We start from the raw sequence: 21,904 nt of genomic DNA on the forward strand, positions 1-21,904 counted from the left end.
AGTGAAAAGTGGTTTGCCCATTTCCTACCTGACTTTCCAATTCTCTCTCATGCTCGATGCAGTGTATGCTGTGTGTGTGTTACAAGCAGGGCATGCTCACAGAAGGCAAGAGTGTTAGTGGAAAGAAAAAGAGAGAGACACTCTGAAGAAAAAATATCAATGAGTAGTTTGCCACTCTTAGGAAACAACCTCCAGGCCTCAGGAGACCTGGTGTGGTGATGGCCCTTCATTTCGTTCAGAAGTCGAAGCCCAGAGGCAACAAAGCTTTCAAAGAGAAGCATTCTTGTGCTGCCTTTGCTGTCCTAAATAATAATGGCCCCAGGGTCACAGAGAAACCCACAGGCCATGATGCGAACTCGACTCATGACGAACTAGTCCTTGCAGTGGCCACCCTCCTGTGGATCATCGGCAGACAGGCTCTCCCTCCAATCTGACAGCAAATGCCTTCAATTCTTCAATACGGCTGACTGGCGTATATTGAGAATTGGATCTTGGCTGAGGTCTTCCCAACCCATGTGAAATCCATCAGCTTCTAGAGGAATAATCCTATGTCCCTGTGAATAGATGCCGGTAGTCTGGGTGGCAATTAACAGTGACCTAAGGGCTTCCCTGCTGGCGCAGTGGTTGAGAGTCCGCCTGCCGATGCAGGGGACACAGGTTCATGCCCCGGTCTGGGAGGATCCCACATGCCGTGGAGCGGCTGGGCCCGTGAGCCATGGCCGCTGAGCCTGCGCATCCGGAGCCTGTGCTCCGCAACGGGAGAGGCCACAACAGTGAGAGGCCCGTGTACCACAAAAAAAAACAACACCCCCCAAAGAAACAAAAATTCAAAAACAGTGACCTAATAGGTTGTAAACTTTCTAGGCTCCAGGTTGAAGAGGGAATGTGCAAAGGGACTAGCCAGTAGCAAGGCTAGACCAAAACTCTAAAGCCCAAAGCATAAGCATAGTACTTATGCTTTAATATCTACAAATAACAACAATAACAATAAACCACATTTAGAGTTATTCAGAGAGTCTGAATTCCACTAGTCCTTGGTGCCTCCCCATCTTTCCCCTCCTCCTCTTTCTCCAGTATCTAGCACAATGCCTGGCACATTCTAGGTGCTCAAAAGATATGTGTCCAACCAGTCAAATAAGTAAATGAGTAAAATACATGTCTTTCTGCAAATGATTTAGTTCTTCTGATCTTCCACTTCTTCATCAGTAGTGTGGGAATAAAGTTATTTGGTGGGTTTGTTTCCCAGATTAAATAATAGGGCACACATTATATGATGTGTAAAATGCCATAAAATGATAATTTTATGAATTTAACTGAATTTTATAAAATGTATATGCTTTGAGTCTGCAGCTATGGTTCAGCTGAGGGGATAAGGGAGGCAAGTAAAGCCCCAGGCAGATGAAAGAATCATTACCCAAAGCTATAGGTGTGATGGGTTAATTACCCTCAAATACATTTAACCAATGCCTAGGAAGAAAGAGAATGGGGGATGGGAAAAGGAGAGGGAAAAGGGGGGCCCGGGTTAGGGATAGAGTGAATACTTTTAAGGTCAATTGAATTATTTCGTAAGGGTACATTTTCTATTCACAAGAAATCGTCCTGTGCCAGAAAAGGCGGGGAGGTTGTTCAGCAGAAGCGGGTTAATCCGTGCTCCCTCCTGCCTGCTGCAGTCACAGTGCAAGATACAGTAATGAAGGCGGCGCAGTCACACATTTATTTCATTCGAAATTCCTCTGTGGTCCTTTTTCTATCAAAGTCTCTCACTGTTACAGGGCCGTGCTTGAAAAAGTTGCAAGACTTCTCCCTTGGTGGAGAAAAAGAAGCCCTCATCAGACTCAGTGGAACGAATGAATGAAGTTATTTCCTTGGCCCCAACAACTCCATCCACTTTCAAACCAAATATACACAGAAACATCTTTCCCCACTTGCGCGACTGGAATTTTACTCTTCCGTGGCGTTGCCTAGTGTTGGAAGCACGGATTTCGAAAGTCAGCAGGCAGCAGACTCGGCTTTGGAACCGCGGTGGCTGGCTTTTGCAAGAGTCGATGCGCCTTACGGTCCTGTGTGGTAGCTTCTCCCGAGACCAGAATGTGTAAAATAAACAGTTGCTGGAAAGCGTGAAGAATTAACGAAGTGAAAATCTCGGGTTATTTGTTCGGCAATTGACACGCAAGTGACCTCCTTAAATACTTCGTTGTTTGAGGACGTTCAGAGCTAGGATGAATGAATCTTCGGGGCACTTGACTAGAACCAGCTTGTAAATCTTTTTAGTCTTTCGGGAAGTGGCGGTAAATTAATACAAATCCAGGAGGGAGGGGAGAGAAGGGGGTAAAACCTCCACACCGGGGCTCTCTTCCCAGCCCTTTGGAAAGACTCGCTTTTGCTGCTCAGGACCCTGGAGGCTACAGCCTGAAGAACCCGGCGGCGCTAGGACCTGGTTGGCGCCTGGCCGTGGCCGCTTTCGGGCGGGCGGAGGAGGGAGAGGAGGAGGGAGATGTGGGAAAGGAGGGGTGTCGAGCGGGGCGGGGGGAGTCATTTATGCAGAGAGGGTGCTGCTGCCATTGCCACTTACACTCCCGGCGCGCCGCTCGGAGCCGGAGGGAGCGCGGGGAGAGAGCTAGCGAGCGCACGGAACCTGGGCCAGCAGAGGGGGCGCCCGGCCGCTGCCTGCACCGCCGCCTCCGTCGCGCTCGGGGGCCCCTGGAGGAGCGAGGGCGAGTCGGAGAGTCCGGGAGCCGAGCCCGGCGAGACCCAGCTGCGGGAGGGCGCCCGCCCCACTCAGCCGCCTCCTGCGCCCGAGCCGGGGAGCGCCGGCCGACCGCCCCGCGGGCCGGAGAGCTGGGAGCACAGGTCTCCGGAGCCCCAGGGATGGTCTAGGAGTCGGTGCGAGGCTCGCTGCTCTGCTCCCTGCCGGGGCTCGCCGCCTCCTGCCGATCGCCCAGGGCTGCGAGCCGCGGCGGCCGGGGGCTGCGAGCCGGGGCGGCCCAGGCCGGAGAAGTTAGTTGTGCGCGCAGCTTAGTGCGCGGAGCAAGCGAGCGACCGAAGAAGCAGCGAAGCGCCGGGGCCATGGGCTGGGGGAGCCGCTGCTGCTGCCCGGGACGGCTGGACTTGCTGTGTGTGCTGGCGCTGCTCGGGGGCTGCCTGCTCCCCGTGTGCCGGACGCGCGTCTACACCAACCACTGGGCAGTCAAAATCGCCGGCGGCTTCCCGGAGGCCAACCGCATAGCCAGCAAGTATGGATTCATCAACCTAGGACAGGTAAGCGCTGGCTGGTCGGGCTCTCGGCCCTGAAGCTGAGAGGGCAGGGGCGGGGGCTGGGGGGAGTCGCTCTGGTCCCCTCCTCGTCAATCCCCCTCCCCCTCTTCCAGATGTGCTCTTGCAGCTGTTGCCCTAACTCTTGAGCGATGCTCTCGCGCTCTCACACACACGCACACACACTCATTCGCTCCCCAAAGTTGCTGGGGTTTGTGTTTTGTTTGCTTGTTTCTTGCAAGTCACGAGGCATAGGTAGGGTCTCTGGAAGAATCTCGAATGTACATACCCTCCTGGTGGTTTCAGACCCTACCGGAACTTTTGCAGTGGGAAGTCGGGGACCAGTGGGCTCTTTGCGGGGTAGAGGGTAAGCGCGCCCCTGGTGCCGGCTCCCTGCGGTTTCTGAGAGCTGGTGTAAGGGGGAGGCGGGGAAGGGAAAGCCTTTCCTGCTCGGACCTGAATTTAGTCCAGAAAGAAGTTTCCTCTTCTAGTGGGGAGAGAACCGCTGGGACTGGAGCTAGAATGGAGGAGGGAGAGAAGAGGGGACGGGACCCGGCGTGAGCAAAGGTTTGAGGGGAGACCTCCCGGCTTCTTCGCCTCGCGAGCTGGATCCGCGTGGGGCTCCCAATTGGGGAGTCGGAGGGGAGGTGGGAGAACTTCCGAGACCATTGACGGGGTTCTGCTTTGGAAAACGGCGAGTCTGCCCTCGCGGAGGCTCGGTGGGGCGAGAGTTGGGCGGGCAGCGGGGCGCGGGGCTTTGGTGGGTGCCGTTCGCGGACTTTGGGCAGAGCTGCCCGGCTGGGGGACCGTGAATTGAGTGGTGTTACGGGGAAGATTGGAAGCGCAACAGATTTGGAGATACCTCCGCACGGTCTTGGCTTCCTCGCTCTCTTTCCTGCAAGAAATGGGGTGACAAAGGCTGTATAAGCGGGTCCCAGAAAGTGCACCCCCATCCTTACACCCCTCCCACTCGCTTCTCCCGGCCTGGCCCGAGGAGGGGCCCTGGCCTGACCCTAGTGAGACTTTGCTGGGGGAGGGAGGCGAGGGTGATGGGGGCGCCCTCACAGCAGACGCGCTTGTGGGACTGCTGCGTCTGCACGCGCCCTGCCTGCCCTGCCAGGATGAGGGGAGAGGAGGGTGCCGGCTGGGGCCACTGGAGCAGGAGAGCACAGACGATTTCTGATGCCGTCGAACTCCATGTCCAGGAGCACAAGTGCTCTAGCACGGGGACTTTCGGCTGCCTGGGGACGCGGCACCGAGAGCAGGCGGCTCTGCTGTTGCCGCATCTAGAAAGAGCACTGGGGGCATCGGGGGAGCGGGAGGTCTTGCTGCTCTTTGTGGGTCCAGAGGGAGGGCGTGTTGCGGAGAAGCCAACCTTGTGCAGGGCTGAGACCAGGGCAAGGGGCATCGTCTGTATCTCCCGTCCCCGAGACCAACACACAGCAGGAAGGAAGGAAGGGACAGCCAGCCAGATATTCTTGCCTGAGTGCCTATCATATTCAGGAGAGTTTCATTCTAATGGCTTGGTAGGATTCTACCTGCTTCTTTTTTTCCTCTGGAAGAAAACGTTGAGTCTGTTCAAGTGTTTTTACACGAGCTTGAAGTTGGGTGCTGCATGTGACTGGAGAATGTAACAGGAAAGGCTAACAATAAAAGTAGTCATGTTAGTAATCTTTCCAGATGCATCACTCAGGTTCAGCTAACATTGAGCATCTCTCATAAAACAGACATATTTGGAAGAATAGTTCTTGACCATACACTTTATTTCATAATCCACAAAATGACCATTTTTGGTGCATATTACTTCACATACAGCAGCAGGGAACCTCATACTCTGGAGAAGTTGACCCGCACAGGGTCACCCAGCTAGACAGTGGTAAGGGCATGATTCAGACCTAGGACTGTCTGGTCCAGGCCTACTCAGGCTTGTGAGGATGGGGGAGAAGGAGGAAGTAAGTAAAATCCCCGTTTCCCAGAATTCTGATTTAGTGGCTCAGTAGACTGGAAGCAAACGTCCAGTCTTAATTCACAGATACTTAGTTCAAGCCGACCTGGACTTCTTGAACCTGAGAAGCTTCAGGAATTATGAAAGCAGAAAGATCTGTATCAAAATAAAATCATTAAGTAGAATTTACACATTTCGGAGCCTGGCAGAGTGGGGGAGAAGAAATTGTCACAGAACCCACTTGTGAAGAAGCAAACATTGCAGTATTCTGCAACCTGGCCTGACTTTTTACAAAGGGCCTTCTAGTTAAGATCCATGGATTTTCATTTAAAAAGTAATACTAAGAAAGCTTACATACAAATAACACCAAACATGATTTGTTGTGGGTTTTTACAATGCCAGTGAGGGAAGTGAGTGCTTACAGAGCTGACAGAGAACCCCTTGAACTCATGCCCTAACCAGTGTAAAAAGATCAGCTATTCTTACTGTGTAAAGCATTTCCTCTGTAGATCAAAGGAGCATAACCCTAAGCTAAGTCTTGCAGGTGGTAAATTGAATTCACACATGCAATATCATTGCACTGTAAGAGCCATCCTTTTGTTATTCTTTCTTTCCATCAGTAAACAGGCTGTGGTTCAGTTGAGGGCAGTAATTTATTTGCAAATGTCTCTGGAATGCTCTCCTATTTTTACCCTTTCGGGCTTGCGGGGGTTGGGGGGGGTGGGGGCCCACCTTATATGTCACAGATTGGAACTGAGACCTGTTATTGTTTCTCAAGTCATTTAATATCCTGGTAGTATTTTTGATATCTTTCTATATAATATTTTAGGTGAATAAGGCAGTGACTTTCCACCACAGTAAAGGTACGGTTTTGACTGTCTATTCAGAGTTTCAGTATCATGTTTCATATAGCATCTTAGCATTTAAAAGCCACCAGAGGTGAAATTTCTGGCCTGGAGATTTCTACAGAAAAGAATAGCCATGCCTCTCATGTTCACGAAAGATAGGATATGGAGAGTAACACAAGAGCAAGTAAGCAAGCAACAGGCAAAAAGGACATACTTGACTTCCTGGAAAGGAATAATAATGAAGGTTTTCTTGTCTTTGGTTATAGAAATAGTGCTTGTTTTGGTAGGTTTTCACACAATGTTTATATTTTGTGAATGGTTATGCCTCGAAATTCTGAAATTCTAGAAAGCCCTTCCTTTCTTCCCCTACAAGCCCTGACTGACTCCAAGCCCTCTTAATATTTAGTTCGACCTCCGTACCCCGGGTGGCTGAGGGTAGGTACGTCTGCCTGTTGGCCTGCACAGGGATGGAAGAACAGGCCTAGGTCTTCCTTCCTAATCATGTGCTCTGACCCTTTGAACTAGCGGTATAGTGGTTAGAGGATAAAAAAGACATAAAGGAATAAGACCTGACATAATGTTAATTGTGAACCTTTGTTTGTACAAAATCTACAAACCAGTAGGAATTAACTTCTGGTTATTTGAACCCAGGGAGGAAGGTCCTCTGTAAAGGTTGTTTGCAGTATGCGACAGCTGTATTTATCCTTCTGTGAGGTGCTTAGAATCCTTGATTCCAAATTGAGATCACCTGGAGCAAAAACCCCTCCCCAAACCTTGTAACTTATCTTGAGCAAGGTTCCAGAAAGATAAAGCCAGCTGCAAGCAATACTGGGAAAAATGTTTTAACTGGTGTTGCCATTGAGAGCATAGACTTGGAAGCTCTGCAGATGCCACTTGCAAGGTCCAGGAAAGCAGGAAAGTCACTGAACTTAATGGAGCCCCTGTTCCTTCATCTGTAAAAGGATAGATCTCTAGATAATAGAGGGAGTCGATTCTGTGTTGCCCAGCATATAGTTAAGCTTGCTGTGGAAGGTTTGTTGAATCTGAATCTGAAATAAGTGAGATTCAGACTTTATTTAGATATGGAGAATGGAAGCCATTTTTATAAAAAGCAGGAAGATGCAACTCATTGAAGATCAGGAAAATACATTTTTGATGACCAAGTCAAAAGAGCTAAATCAGAGCTTTGTAGACAGGGAAACTGGTTTTCCACTTCAACTAACAATTTAAAATAGTTTAAAAATAGTTTTCCATTGGGTTCTAAACAATTCTGGCTGATTTCCCGTGGCAGTGCTCCCTTCCCTGGTTGATCTTTGTCGTAGCCCATTAAATAGTATAGGATAAGCTCTGTGGAGATGGAAGAAAGGGACAAAAAATATCTGAAGACTGAATATTTTATAAAGCATCTTGCCTTGGTATATTATGATAGATTATATTTGAATTCATATTTCATTTAATTCTGAATGTGGTTTACATGAGGAAGGTTAGTAGAAGCTTTTTCCAAATCAGCAGGAAGACATGCTTTAGCAGGAAGAACCTTGCTCAGCAATGCCCCGAAGGCCTCCCACTCTGCTGGTTAGTTTTGACCTGTGAGTAATGTGGGATGCTTGAAGTGCTGGTAAACAGTGGAGAGTGAGTTCTGGGTGCTCATGGATGGCATTAGAAATAGGGGATGGGGCTAGTCCGGTAGGTTGTGTGCGAGTGGACCATCCTCCCCTAGTTATATCCTTAGGCATTTGTAAATGGATGTGGGAGTCCCAGGTTGATCCTTGTGTGATGCACCTGCCTTTGCACCAGGCAGGAACCTCAGCTCTGACCTCCATGCCCAAGAACCTTAGCTTTGACCTCTGCTAGCCACTGTCACATGCGTAATTCTCATGAGTGGGGGAACCATTCATGAGAAAAAGCAGTTCAGGGTGCTTGGCCTGATGGTTGTGGGTCTGTTGCTTTAGCCTCATAGACTAGGAATGGCTTGTCTGTGGCCATTGGGGTTTTCGGGGTCTGTTTGAATTGAAACACTGCATTTTTGTGAGCCCCAAGGCAGCTGAATTTGCCTTATTGCTATCTTTCATGAGTTTATATCCAGAGGTCCTAACTGTAAAGGTCAGCCAGAGAAGCAGGGTACTGTGCTGGGAAAATGTCCAGCAATGTCTAACTCTTTGGTTAAGGGAGGGAGTCCTGACCCAGAAACATCCCCTGGGCAGGGAGGGGAATTTGTGTTGTCGGTTCAAGTTATGTGAAGCAGTGTCTGGGTTTCCCCCAAGGCTTAAGTATCTCCCGGCATCGCTCTGGCTTCTGACTTTATCACTTGGCTAATTCAGGTTGGATTAAATGACAAAGAAGCCGACTTTATCTTCATGGGTGGTGAAAATGAATGCTGATACACACTCATGCGTGCTATAAGATACATATGTATGTATCTATGAATTTCTATTTTTATCAAAGTTAAATTTGCACATAGTTTAAAGTGAAATTACTCATGCAACATTCTCACTAGTTCAACCGATTACATCTCTCCATCTAAGTGTACCAAGAAGGAACAATCCATGCCAATAAACTCTTCAGTTTGGGTTAACGCTGGGAGGAAAAAGAGACCAGAAAGAAAACCAGACTGAGTCAGAAGGTTTGAGTGAAACTTCAAACCTTTTATTTATTTACCAACCTGACCCTCAGTGCCTGATTTTTCACGTTGGGGACCTTAACACCTGCTCCATCCACCTCACAGGGTTGCTGTGTTATCAAGTGCCCTAATAATGAACGTGAATATATAAATAAAACAAGACATAGGAAGCATTATATGATCTATAAGGACTCCACGGAGATGCAAAGGCTGCTCAAAGGAAAAATAAGAGAATGCCAGGGTTCCTGGGGGTTTCTGTAGTGGAGCACTGGTGATTTTGTTAAATTTATTTATTTATTTATATTTTTGGCCGCGTGCGGGCTTTCTCTAGTTGCGGCGAGCAGGGGCTACTCTTCGTTGCGGTGCACGGGTTTCTCATTGCGGTGGCTTCTCTTGTTGCGGAGCACGGGCTCCAGACGCACGGGCTTCAGTAGTTGAGGCTCATGGGCTCTAGGGCGCAGGCTCAGTAGTTGTGGCGCACGGGCTTAGTTGCTCCGCGGCATGTGGGTTCTTCGCGGACCAGGGCTCGAACCCATGTCCCCTGCATTGGCAGGCGGATTCTTAACTGCTGCGCCACCAGGGAAGACCGTGGACCTACGACATTTTTATCCATAACTACTGTTAAGCAAGACAAGCACTAATGGAGCCACAGGCAGTGCGGTATTGTTCAGTCCCGCCTGGGAGGAGTTCTCTAGTAGCCGTGTGCATAATGACCTGGAAGAGGCAGAGAGGCTCTTGTGTTGGGAAAAGTTAATTGTTAACAAACACAGAAACTGTGACAATGGAAAGAGAATAGATTTGGAAGCTCTTATACAGGAGGATTCAACATGGCTTGGTAACCAAATGCAAGTGGAGGTTGAGGAGAAGGGAGAAGGTGAAGGGAACAAAGTTTATAGCCTGGGGACCCGGAGAATGGGGTCTTGTCCGTAGAACGAGGGCAGTCTGCTGAGAACAACATGGTAGGTTCAGCCTTAGTGTTGTTGGCAGGTAGAGAGTCATGCAGATGCAAATGTCCAGTAGGAAGAAGAGAATTTAGGGCAGGAAAGAAGTGAAGACTGGCACTTACCACCTCAATATAAGTGAAACTGTGGAAGGGCATAGGATGCTAAGAAGTGAAGCACAAAGAGAGAGGAGGGCTGGGAATACAGCCTGAAGCTGGGGTGATGGAGATGAATGGTTCTTGAACACAAAGGGATACTGTCTTTGAAATGATAGACCACAGTGTCCCGGCTTTGAGAAAGATGGTAGGGCTAAAATAGGGCTAAAGTACGACCTCCATGGAGAAGGCAAGGGATAAAGGGAGTAGATGAAGGGGGCGGGGAGGCCCTGAAGACACAGAGTCAGAGAGCCACAGAGCATCGCACTAAAGAGAAATGCTGTAGAGAGAATCTAGGAGTTGAGAACTGAAACATGGCTTAAAGAATTGGGGACAAGGAGGTTACCCGTGCTCTTAGCACCAATGCTTGATTGAGCAGTGAGGGGGAGTTTCATTGCACATCTGCCTGCCCACCTACCTTATCTCCCTTCATCTCATCAATGTCCTGGAGTATTTAGGATCATAGGTCTAGAACCAAAAGGGTTTGAATCCTAATACTGCCACTTCCTAGCCGGGCTACCCTAGGCAAGCATCTTAAGCTTTCTGTGCCTAAGTTTCTTCATGTGTGAAAAAGATCGAATGGTATTTTCCTCATAGGGTTGTTGTGAGCATTAGTTGAAAGTAGTTAGAATGGTGCCTGGCACGTACTGCATACTCAATAAAGGTCAGTTATTATGTCTTGTTCTTTTTTTCAACCAAGTTATGCTCAGTTTCTATATACTGTTTTCACTTAACGTTGTATTATGAGCCTTTTCCAATGTTACTAAATAATTTTAGGCAAATTTTAATGGCTGCGTAGTCGAAGGTGCCATACTATCTTGTAATTAGTGTGACCATAATCGTATTTTGCCAGGGACAGCACTGGTTTATGTCTACAGTAAATCTGTTCACCTCCATTAAGTATTTTTTAGATCCCTTTCACTTTTCAGACATGTCTGAGTTTGGCAGAGAAATCATATGGTCACCCTGATTGCATGTGTATTTGTGCGTGTGTTTGTGTGTGAGTGTGTAATTGCATATCTGTTCTTCCACTAGCTGGGAAAGCAGGGCTGTGCCTCATCCCTATTTGTGTCCCCAGCACCTAGCCCAGTGGGTGGCATAGGAGAAGCACAGTGAGCCCTTGGGACAGGAAGCATAAAGGGTGCACCTAGAGAGGAGTAGGTTTGGAAAGGAAGAGGGACATTGGTGCCTTGAGCCTAAAGAAGAATGAAGGTGAATGGAGATTTAGGGAGTTCACATTGGGGAGGAAAGGAGGTGAGCGTGTGTGGACAATGGTCTGGACCTCACTATCGGTTCTGCAGAGAGAGGGGGAACTGGGTGAAATTGGTGGCCTGGTGCTCCAGGGCTCCTACCAGAAAATTCTGATCGGAATTAATGACCTAATTAGTGCCTAACGAGAAGAGTTGCCAAACAGCAATGGTAGTAGGGGCTTGTGCATAGTTATTGCTCAGTAAGTAGTGGTTGAGTGAGAAAATGAACCAGTCTATATTGTTTTGTGCTTTTGTGACTAATGCTCAGGAACCTGAGACTAGATAAAGACAAAACAGGGAGTTAGAATGTATCAGAGTGAGAGAGAAGGGAACAAGAGACTGTGGGAAGCTGGCGGTGACGGAGATGAATGGTTCTCGAACACAAAGGGATACTGTCTTTGAAATGATAGACCACAGTGTCCCGGCTTTGAGAAAGATGGTAGGGCTAAAATAGGACTGGGGAGCCAAAGGAATAGGGCAGGTATAAAGGTTCAAAATAAAAATGGAAAGCCTGTTTGATAAGAGTGGTAGAAGTGGAAAGATGGGAGCCATCCCGGAGGGTAATTTTCTTTGTAAGCTCTAGGTTAGAGCTATTCTGCATGATAAGGTCCAAGGTGGGCTGACCAGATAGAGAACAGGTGAAGGCCAGTGGACTGGATGGGATCAAGAAACTGTGAGGCTGTGATATTGGCAGGGTTATCAGCTTGGATAAGATAAGGATTCCAAGTATTTTGTGCTGGTATACTCACTAGGCAGATAAACATGAAGTCTGCCCCATACTTCAATTCTCCTTGGATAAATTTAGGTATTATCTCTACTTTACACATCTGTGCACTATTATTTGCACTGCAAGTCCTGTATCAACTTAAGGGATAAAGATAGATTCATGGGGGATTGCTTCCCAAATGAGCCTTCCCATATTTGATTTAAAAACTGAAGTTTGCATTGAGCACTGAATATAGAGGGAAGAGTGTAAACAGAGAATGTGAAGCCAGAAATAATATTTAAGGATGATTTAAAAATGGTATATATGATGTCGCATTTTATGTTTGCCTCTATCTTAAGTCGTCATTTAGCCTACTTTCCATTATAATAAATAATTATACCTATAATTTATTCACGTCATGTATTCTGCCCTTCACATATATTTTTTATAGTATAATGAAGTATGTTCTGAACATGTTTTTTATGTATTCTTAGTCTAACTTTACTGCCTTGTAAGAATATGGACATATTTTAAAATGTGTTTTTTAAATTATTTATAAATTGCTCTCTGTATAATATTTTTAGGTTGCTGTCTACAATACTAGATTAATCTTGTTTGCATTTATATGTGAATCTGCTTGTTAGGTTAGGGTTAGCACCACAAAAGAAGCATGAAGTTTCTAGTTGAATCTTCTGTGCATTATCTAAGGGGTTAATTCTGTCCTGGGAAAATTACATTGTGGATAGCCTGCCAGCGTTGAAACTGGTTAAGATTTATTAAAAGCAAGTCCTTCCCTGCTGCCTTTCCCAGTGTGTGTGTGTGTGTGTGTGTGTGTGTGTGTACACACACATATATATATATCATATATATTTGTACTAAGTACTTAGAGCTGATATTTTTGTAATAAGTACTTAAGGTCTGGTATTTTTCTACTCTGAGAAGCTCTTACAGCTGTAAAAATATACCAGTTCTCTCCATATCGATGTTCCCAGGCTTGTACCTTGTTTTCACTAGTTGAAGTTTCTCAACCATAATAAAACTGGGCAGTGCTCATGAGTTTGAATGCAGTGCAGGGAGGGAAGACAATTTCAGAGCCTTTAATCTTGTAAGCATATATCCGTAACGACAAGTTTAGAAGTTTACTGCTTACTCATCCTGGACCTATTCTAGTTGCATTTAACTAATTTTTTTTTTTTCCTGTGTGTGTGTGGGACCCATTCATCAATTTCAGAGTTTTTCAAGAGAAAACTAAATTGTAGGCCACTTAAGATTTATTATAGCCTAGCTTCCAGCAAAACCTTTTTTCTTTATTTTTTTAACCTTGGGGCATCTTTCCATTTGGTTAATGCTCATGAGCCAGTTTACCAAATGCTGCATTCTTTGACTCATCCTAGGATGATGTCATTGCTTCTGGGCTAGTTGGGCAATGCTGAGAACCAGTAAACAAAACTCAAGGCTGAAAACAGGTGACTTGAATTCTCCTCTAGGCCCTGCCCTGCCACTAATTTGCCACATACTTATGAACTGGTCATAGTTTTCTGTCTTAAAGGATTAGTTTTATTCATTGTTTTATTTTAAAAATAGTTATTGAAGGACACCATCAAGAAAGTCAAAAGACAACCCACAGAATGGGAGAAAATATTTGCAAATCACATCTGATGAGAGGCTTGTATCCAGAATATGTAAAGAACTCCTACACTGAATAATAAAAAGACAAATAACCCAATTAAAAATGGGCACAAAGGATCTGAATAGACATGTCTCCAAAGAAGATATACAGATGGCCAATAAGCACATGAAAAGTTGCTCAGCGTCATTAGTCATCAGGGAACTGCAAATCAAAACCACAATGAGATACTAATTCACATCCTGTTCACTTAGATTGCTATAATCAGAAAGACAGATAATCACAAGTGTTGACAAGAATGTGGAGAGGGCTTCCCTGGTGGCGCAGTGGTTGAGAATCTGCCTGCCAATGCAGGAGACATGGGTTCGAGCCCCGGTCTGGGAAGATCCCACGTGCCGTGGAGCAACTAGGCCCGTGAGCCACAACTACTGAGCCGGCGCATCTGGAGCTTGTGCTCCGCAACAAGAGAGGCCGCGACAGTGAGAGGCCCGTGCACCATGATGAAGAGTGGCCCCCTCTCGCTGCAACTAGAGAAAGCCCACGCACAGAAATGAAGACCCAACACAGCCAAAAATAAATAAATTAATTCATTAAAAAAAAAAAAAAGAATGTGGAGAAATTGGAACCCTCATACATTATTGGCGGAAATGCAAAGTGGTGCAACCACCGTTGGAAAACAGTCTGGCAGTTCCTCAAAACATTAAACAAACAGAGTTGCCATACGACCCAGCAGTTCCACACCTAAGTATCCAGTCAAGGGAAATGAAACATTTGTTCACACAGAAACCAGACAAAAGTTGGTGGCAGCATTATTCATAGGAGCCAGAAAATGGAAACAACACAAATGTGTATCAACTGATGAACAGATGAACAAAATATAGTGTATCCTTACGATGGAATATTGTTCTGCAATAAAAATGAATGAAGTACTGATACAGGCTGCAACATGGATGAACCTTGCAAACACTTCATTGGTTGAGTGAAAGGAACCAGTCACAAAAGGTCATGGATGTATGATTCTGTTTATATGAAATGTCCAGAGTAGACAAATCTACAGAGACAGAAAGTAGATTAGTGGTTGCCTAGGGCTGAAAGGATTGGGGGGTGGGGAGATGGGGGGACTACTCATGGGTATGGGGTTTCTTTCGCGGGTGATGAAAATGTTCTAAAATGGGTTGTGATTTTTGCACAACTGTGTAACTATACTAAAAGCATTTGAATAGTATACTTTAAATAAATATATGGTATGTGAACTTTATCCCAGTGAAGCTGCTAAAAAATAGTTATTGAGTACCTGTTGTTTATCAGCCATTCTGTTAGACCCAGTCCTACTGTATCTGTCTTTAAATAAGGTATCTGCTCACATGGGGCTTATAGTGAGAGGAGCCAACCTATGAGGCAGCCATGAAGTGAATAAAATAACTTCAAATTATGATAAGTTGCTATTGGAAAGCTAAATACATTAGTAGAGTAAAAAGTGCCTAAGGGTGGGAGGACTCCTTCAGATAGGCTGGTTAGGGAAGCTCATTGAGGAGGGAACACTAGAGCAGAGATCTGAATAAGGAGGAGACCCGACCACATGGAGGTCTGGGGTGGGGTGAGTTCCCTGCAGAGGAGGCAGCTGGTGCAAAGGCCCCAGGGGAACAGAAACCGGCAGGCGTAAATGAAGTCTAGTCAACAGGGAAGAAGTGGTTGAGCTTGAGATTGAAGAGGGTGATCTTAAAGTTTAATTTTGGTGATGCCATTTACCTGTTCAGAAGTCACCAGTAGCCACCATTTGCCTCCTGTGTTTAAACAAACATTCCTTCTCTGGGCTTTTACAGTCTTCTATCTACTAGTCCTGAAATACTTTTTCCATCGACTTTTTTGCTCCGTCCCTTAACAAAGCCAAACTGGACTTCCCATTGTTCCCCAGATACTATACTCAATCCTTTCCTGTTTCTGTGCCAGTCTTTCCACCTGGAATATTCATCTGACCCCTTGCCCTTATGGAAATTCTCTTCTTGAAGACACATCTCAAATATCACCTCCACTATACCTCACTCTGGAAATACAGGTAAAATACAGGTACAATCACTCTGATTTTTCAGTGCTTTGACTCCAATAGTACTTGGCCCAAAATCTCCCCAGGGAATTTAGTAAAGTTTTTTTTTTTTCTTTTTTTCTCCTTGTAAGGGGCTTAATTATTATTCCACAGCATGTAGCATGGTGTTTGGCTCTGTAAAGGTAATCACTGAATATTGGTCAAATCCTAAAGTATATTATAGTCCTGCAGTGTATATAAAATGAGAAACAAATCTGAACATTGGAGAAAAATTTTTTTAAATTCTATTACCCAGTCAATAAGGAAGGCTAACAGTGCATAGTATATTCTATAGTGGAGTGTGGTAAAAAGGAGTGATCTAGGATTGATGAGTCATGTGTGTATGGATTCTAAAGTCCAGGGCTTCCTGGGAAATAGCCTAATCCTTATCTTTGAATGTTTCAGAACTTGGCATCGTCAGCAGGGTCATTCTTTCTGGCTTTGACTTCATGAGAATTCTTAGTGGGGGAGTCAGAGTACACAGTGTGACATTGTCCACCCCAAGAGCCAAGTCCCAGATCATCCGAGGACTGCGATGGCTTCTCCAGGGATCCCAAGGAACCCTGGGGGCTCTGCTGGCTATGCTCATCTCCCTGGGAGTGACAGTGCAAGTCTTGTATCTACTGGAGCAGTGGGAAGAACAGCAGAGAGGGACCCCCCAATGATGGAATTGGTCAGTAGTAAGAGAAGGTTTCAGATCACAGGCTAATTTTACTGTCTGTGTGGAATGCGTGGGAGTAGCAAAAATAAGCAGATTTGGTGCACACGATGGGTCCTAAAGCTCTGTAAAATATAAGCTGTAGAATCTTGTGATGGCCCATGGCTGACCTACCTGGATCGACCATGGAAGGGCTTACCTGGATTGGCCAATTTGAAGGGCCAAAGCGCTGAAGTTAAATCTGCATGAGAGGAGGAATTACAGGCTCCAGGATAAACACATAAATTAAGTCCTGCAGTTTAGTTCTTAAGGAGTGGCTTCAGAGATATCCTTGGAGATAGGAAATAAACTGAGAACAAATAGAGGAACTATCCATTGGGAGTTAACTCCACTTAATTATGAAAGGAATGCCCTCTTGGTTGGATGACATGGCCAGAAGCTAGTCTCTCAATCGAGATGGGTCTCCCCATCTGACCTCGTCACTTTAATCAGTTCTAAGCCTCAAATGACCAGTCCCTTCAGGCTCAGGCAGATAGAGGGAAAGGTGAGTTATATTTTCTGGGTCAGATGAAAGGGAGATGGGAAAGCTGAGTCTTCTTCTGCTGTATACGATTCTAGAGTAGAGCTATTCTCTTCTCTCCATTGAGGTGGGTCTACTGTAGCTAAGCCCTTTGTTACTTCTTGTTTGGACTATCGCGCCAGTCCTACCCTGTCCCACTGTCTTTCCCTTCGAAACATGCCACATAAGGCAGTTTAATCTTTTCAGAACCCACTGTGGTCAAAGAGACTTCTTCCTCTTCTCCTCCCCCCTCTTCCCCCTCGCCCCTCCCCTCCCCCTCCTTCCCCCTCCCCCTCCTTCCCCCTCCCCCTCCTTCCCCCTCCCCCTCCTTCCCCCTCCCCCTCCTTCCCCCTCCTTCCCCCTCCCCCTCCTTCCCCCTCCTTCCCCCTCCCCCTCCTTCCCCCTCCTTCCCCCTCCCCCCCCCTCCCCCTCCTTCCCCCCTCCCCCTCCTTCCCCCTCCCCCTCCTTCCCCCTCCCCCCCTTCCCCCCCACCCCACCCCGTCTATTCTGAATATCATTCAGCCTAAACATTTTGCCGTTCTTTGCACATGCACTGCCATGCCCTACTTTTCTGCCCCTGCTCGAGTTGCTCCCACTGCCTGGACATCCTCCCGTCCAGTTCTCACTCATTCGGCAAAGCCCTTCTCAGACCTCATTTCCTCAAATGAAATTGCCTGTGGCTAAAACCTCTTTTGTTTAAACTCTGGTACTTTATGGTACCTGGAAGAGTGTGCTCTGCCATTCAGATGCCCTCGGAAAAATACTCTGAAACGGATAAATGGCTTTGAACACGTGGAGGCCGGGAGGGAATAGAGACGGCAGCGTCGTTAATACCATCCCCTGAATATTTTCAGTTCTTCTCACCATGTGATAGGATTGTATTTCCCTATTTGTGGTGTAAGTGGGTGTATTTCCTATTTGGTCGTGTAACTTCTGTTGGCCAAGGAAATGTGAGCAGAAGTGACACACGTCCCCTCTTTAACAGTCAGTGCATGATTTACTGTGCTCCCCATCTGCCCTACTTTGATCTGCCAAGCTCCAGGTGGTGGGTGCTCCATTGGCCTGGGTCCTTGCGGGCCATGATGAGCGGCGCTCCCAGCCAATGCACAATGGATGTGTAACATGAGCTAGAAACAAGCTTTTCTTGTTTTCAGTCGCTGAGATTCATGGGTTCATTTGTTCCTACTGTGGAATCTTGCCTGTTCCCACTAATACAAAAGTTCAAGAGCTTTCTCCTTAGCCTTGCACACAGTATAGATGGAGATTGGTAATGGAAGAGGGAGAAAGATTATGCGATACTCTAGATAAGAATCCTGTGACTTAATAGGAAGACCTCATGGATCTCCAGTATACATTTTGCTCATTGTGCAAGTGATAATTACATGTGTTTAAAAAAATCAGAAGCCAGATAGTAGGTACTTGCAAATGTGTGTATGGGCTTCTGTTGCTTAGAGATTTGCACTTCCTGAAAGAAACCCTGAAGATCCCAGAGCTTAGCTGCTCCGAGTTGCTTCTCTCCAGCCTTGCCAGCTCTCCAGAGGAGACTTGTTCCAGAAGTTTAGATATGCCTGTCCATGACTGGTAAGACTAGAGAAAATTGAGGGTTTGTTTCCTTTTCCAAGAAGACAGAAACTTAGTGTATTACAGTTTGTCTTTTATTTTTTCCCATCAAATGAAAATAACATGTTAGCTTTGTACCTCAGTTAATTGTTTAATATCCAACTTGCTTTTTGCTTGCCAATTGCACTTGTTTGTGCCACTGCTAAGGACCACACTGTACTCTCAGATTATGACACCCACTGCTGCAGAATCCACTTAAATTTGCCGCCGCATTCCACTGGCCATTGTGCCTTAGTTGTTAGTGAACTGGCTTCCCAAACATGTGGGCATTTGTGTGCTTATTGATTTATGTGAGGTGGACACAGTGGGGAACATCTGAGATTTAAAATGTTATGGCCTGAATTTCCAACTCTTGACATGAATCCAAAGCAGCAGATTTTTCTTCTTTGGCAAGACAGAATTGAAGCAACATGCAGTGATTTGGTTCGCCGATTTGCGAGCTGTTAAAAATCGGAATAATTTAAAATGAGGGGTGTAAGTGCTGCATAATGTGAAAACTATTCTAAAGGTCACATGGCTATGCAGCCTTAGACAAGTTAAGCACCGTGAAACTAGAACTGTTTTGAATAAATTTGAAACACCGCATGTGAATGAACATGTGGATTTTTTTTTTTTTTTTTGCTAAAATATTCTGTTACCAAAGTAGTTGAAATCTTATTTAGTTCACCCTGAATCTGAAGAGACAAGGTTCTAATGAACCTAGGAGGTCCTGTTCCTACCTTTTAGTCTCTCAGTGATGGAGGCCATTTCTGGCCTTTATTTCTTTCACTCGTGGGTTTTTTTTTTTTTCCTTTGTGATCATCATTCTGTCCTTCAACATTCACTGCAAATATTTTAGACTATCTCCCCTATGCTAAGTACACTTCTAAACCCTGGAGATGCAGTGGGGCACAAAAATCTCTACCTTCTTGGAAATTACAAGGGCCCCAGCTTGCTTCAAAACATATCACCCAAAACCCAGTGGCTTAAAATGACAATCATTATTTCTGTGAGGCTGTGAGTTGAATGTTAGGTTCTTCAGGCAACTGGTGGGTCACCTAGGGCCTGGCTGGTCTGGGACGGCTTCACTCATGTTCTTGTGGTTTCTGCTGGCTGCTAGCTTAGATTATGGGGGTAACTGGTCATGGGTCTCCCATCCTCCAGCAGGCTGGTTTGTGCTTCTTCCCTTAGCGACAAGAAGGTATCCCAGCAACCAGAGAGAGAAATTCTCACGTGCAAGCTCTTTTCAAATTTTTGCTCGTGTCCATATCCTAACATCCCGTAAGTTAAAGCAAGTCACATTACCAAGCCCAGCTTCAAGAAGCAGAGACACCTCTTCCTCCATAGAAAGAGATGCCAAGAATTTGTGGCCATATTTTGCAGTCTATCACAGGGAGACTGTTAATAAACAATTGAATAGAAAACAAAAAAGTATGTCCACTGGTGGTAAGTCCTGTGGACAGGAAGCAGGGAAGGGGGAATGTCTGGAAAATTTTTTTCAGCTGTAAACAGGATGGTGAGGGAAGTTTTCATGGAGGAGGTGACATGAGAAAAGATCTGAAGAAGGCGAGGTAAACAAATGAGCCTTCCAGATATCTGGAGGAGGCACATTCTAGTAGAGAAGAGAGCCTGATAGATTGAAGGAATGGTAAGAAGATGCTGAGCAAGCAGGTCAGGTAGCAGAGAGGTAATAGGTGTGGGTGGGAGAGGTGAGGGAGACTCAGTAGGTCAGTGCTTGTCACAATTTTTAAATTAAAGTATACTTGATTTACAGTGTTTCAGGTGTACGGCAAAGTGATTCAGTTATACATATGTATATTCTTTTTCGGATTCTTTTCCATTATCAGTTATTACAAGGTGTTGAATATAATTCTCCGTGCTATACAGTAGGACCTTGTTGTTTATCTGTGTTATAGCTTCTCACATTTTAATGTGCATAAAGTCACATGGGGATCCTGTTTAAATGTAGATGCTGATTTAGTTGATCGATGGGGCCAGAGGTTCTGTAGTTTTGACAAGCTCTCGGGCGTACTGTTATTTCTGCTGGTCCTGGGACCACACTTTAGCGCAAGTCTGTGTAGGATGTGCATAGTAAGGGCTGGATTTTCTCTGAGGGAAGGGGAAGGCCATTAGACAGTTTTGAGCAGAGATGTGACCTGTTCCCTACTATGTGATAAGAGACGTTAATTGTTTAGAATGTTAACATCCGTAAAGCGCACTGGGTGGAAATGTTGTGCAGTCGCAGGTGGAGAGGAACATGGTCTCAATTTAGCCTGCTGTGGCTTTAATCATCTGAACGTCCTGTCCTCTATAGGGCCATTTTCTTCTACTCTGTTGGTGAACATGAGAGAGACCTATCTCTGGACACCCCCTACCCGACCCTGCTCCCATACCAGATTCGTTCTAGGAGGAACCGGCTCTGTTTTATTGCAGTCACTCAGGTCCTGATTACTGGAGCTGTGCTTACTCAGCCTTTTCTATCCCCCAGCCTCAGTGACCCTGACTCAGTGGCCGTCAATCCCTGGCTCACATTCCAGTCACCCGGGAGCCTTTAAAAGGTATCTTCAGTGATTCTGATTAATTGACCTTGTGTGGGGTCTGGGCATCAGTTGTCTTAAATATGCAGCCAGGGTTGACAGCATCCACTGTGCTCAGTTCTTCCTCAACACCTGATAGGCTGGCTGTTTCCCCAGAGCTCAGAGCCCCTCTCTCCCCAAGGAAGCCACTCTCCCTCCACTCTGGTCTCAGCCTTCTCTCTTTTCATTAACATCAAAACACGGGAATCATTAGCTCATTTTCAACTCTATTGCGCTTTGATGATTCCAGCCTCAGTCCACAGATTTTGCTAAAGTACAGTCTATTTTCTTTTGGACTGGGGGCTGGTCTTTGGATAGCTACACATATATAAGTATTTGTTGATGTTGAAGGTCACAGATTTGTGCTTTTTTGTGTAATTTCTATTTAAAGGCCCTGGCCACATAATAAATCTTTAAATGAGCTCCAGGATCTTACCCAGGGGATGGAATACCGGGAGCAGGGGCTGAAGATCGTTTGGCTCCAGGTTTCATGTTTATGAAATATCTTCCAATTTGCTTATAGATGTAGTTTCATACCCCAGCCATATTGAACTACAATGTCTGTTTACTTTCATCTCATTTCTCATTACTACATTTCACTAGTTATAGTAAGTACACTAGGCATGAATATACATTGTGCATTCTGAAACTCTGGTGGACAGCATAGTTATATTTTTGTATTACACATAAACATTTAAATAAACACGCTACATACTTAAGCATTTCTTTATTTTACAATCCACCAGGCAGCTCAGAATATAGAAATGGGCTGGGATCTTTCTCAACCTTTGAGAGGTCTTTCTGAAACCCTATGTAACTCCTTAGGAAAGTGCTTTTTTTCCCCTTTGAATCCAGTCTGTACGTATGTAGGTCGTATTTGAAGGTCTTATTTGTTCTTGAATGGCTTTTTGTTTTCTAATCAGAGTAGGAATAAAGAAAAATGAAAGGCGGTGCAAAATATTATCTGTAACTTGTGTCACAAATTCGCTGCATCATCATGTACCTGGAATGACTTGTCTATGCATCATTAACTTGTAACAGATTTAAACTAATTATTAACTCAACCAGATGGATTTATTCAAGTG

At 45.7% G+C, this 21,904-nt stretch overlaps 1 protein-coding gene across 1 annotated transcript in view; it reads left to right on the top strand.

The window, feature by feature from the left end:
* The first annotated feature begins 2,611 nt into the window (after positions 1–2,611).
* Positions 2,612–21,904, top strand: part of PCSK5 (proprotein convertase subtilisin/kexin type 5) — a 316,119-nt gene continuing 296,826 nt past the window's right edge. The window contains exon 1 of the mRNA XM_022573484.3: positions 2,612–3,258. Coding sequence (XP_022429192.1) covers positions 3,067–3,258 — 192 coding nt within the window. The 5' untranslated portion in view covers positions 2,612–3,066. The remainder of the gene's footprint in view (positions 3,259–21,904) is intronic.

This window comes from Delphinapterus leucas, chromosome 6, assembly GCF_059928025.1.
Source record: "Delphinapterus leucas isolate spDelLeu-1000000601 "Yukka" chromosome 6, BTC_Dleu_Yukka2, whole genome shotgun sequence".
Taxonomy (NCBI): domain Eukaryota; kingdom Metazoa; phylum Chordata; class Mammalia; order Artiodactyla; family Monodontidae; genus Delphinapterus; species Delphinapterus leucas.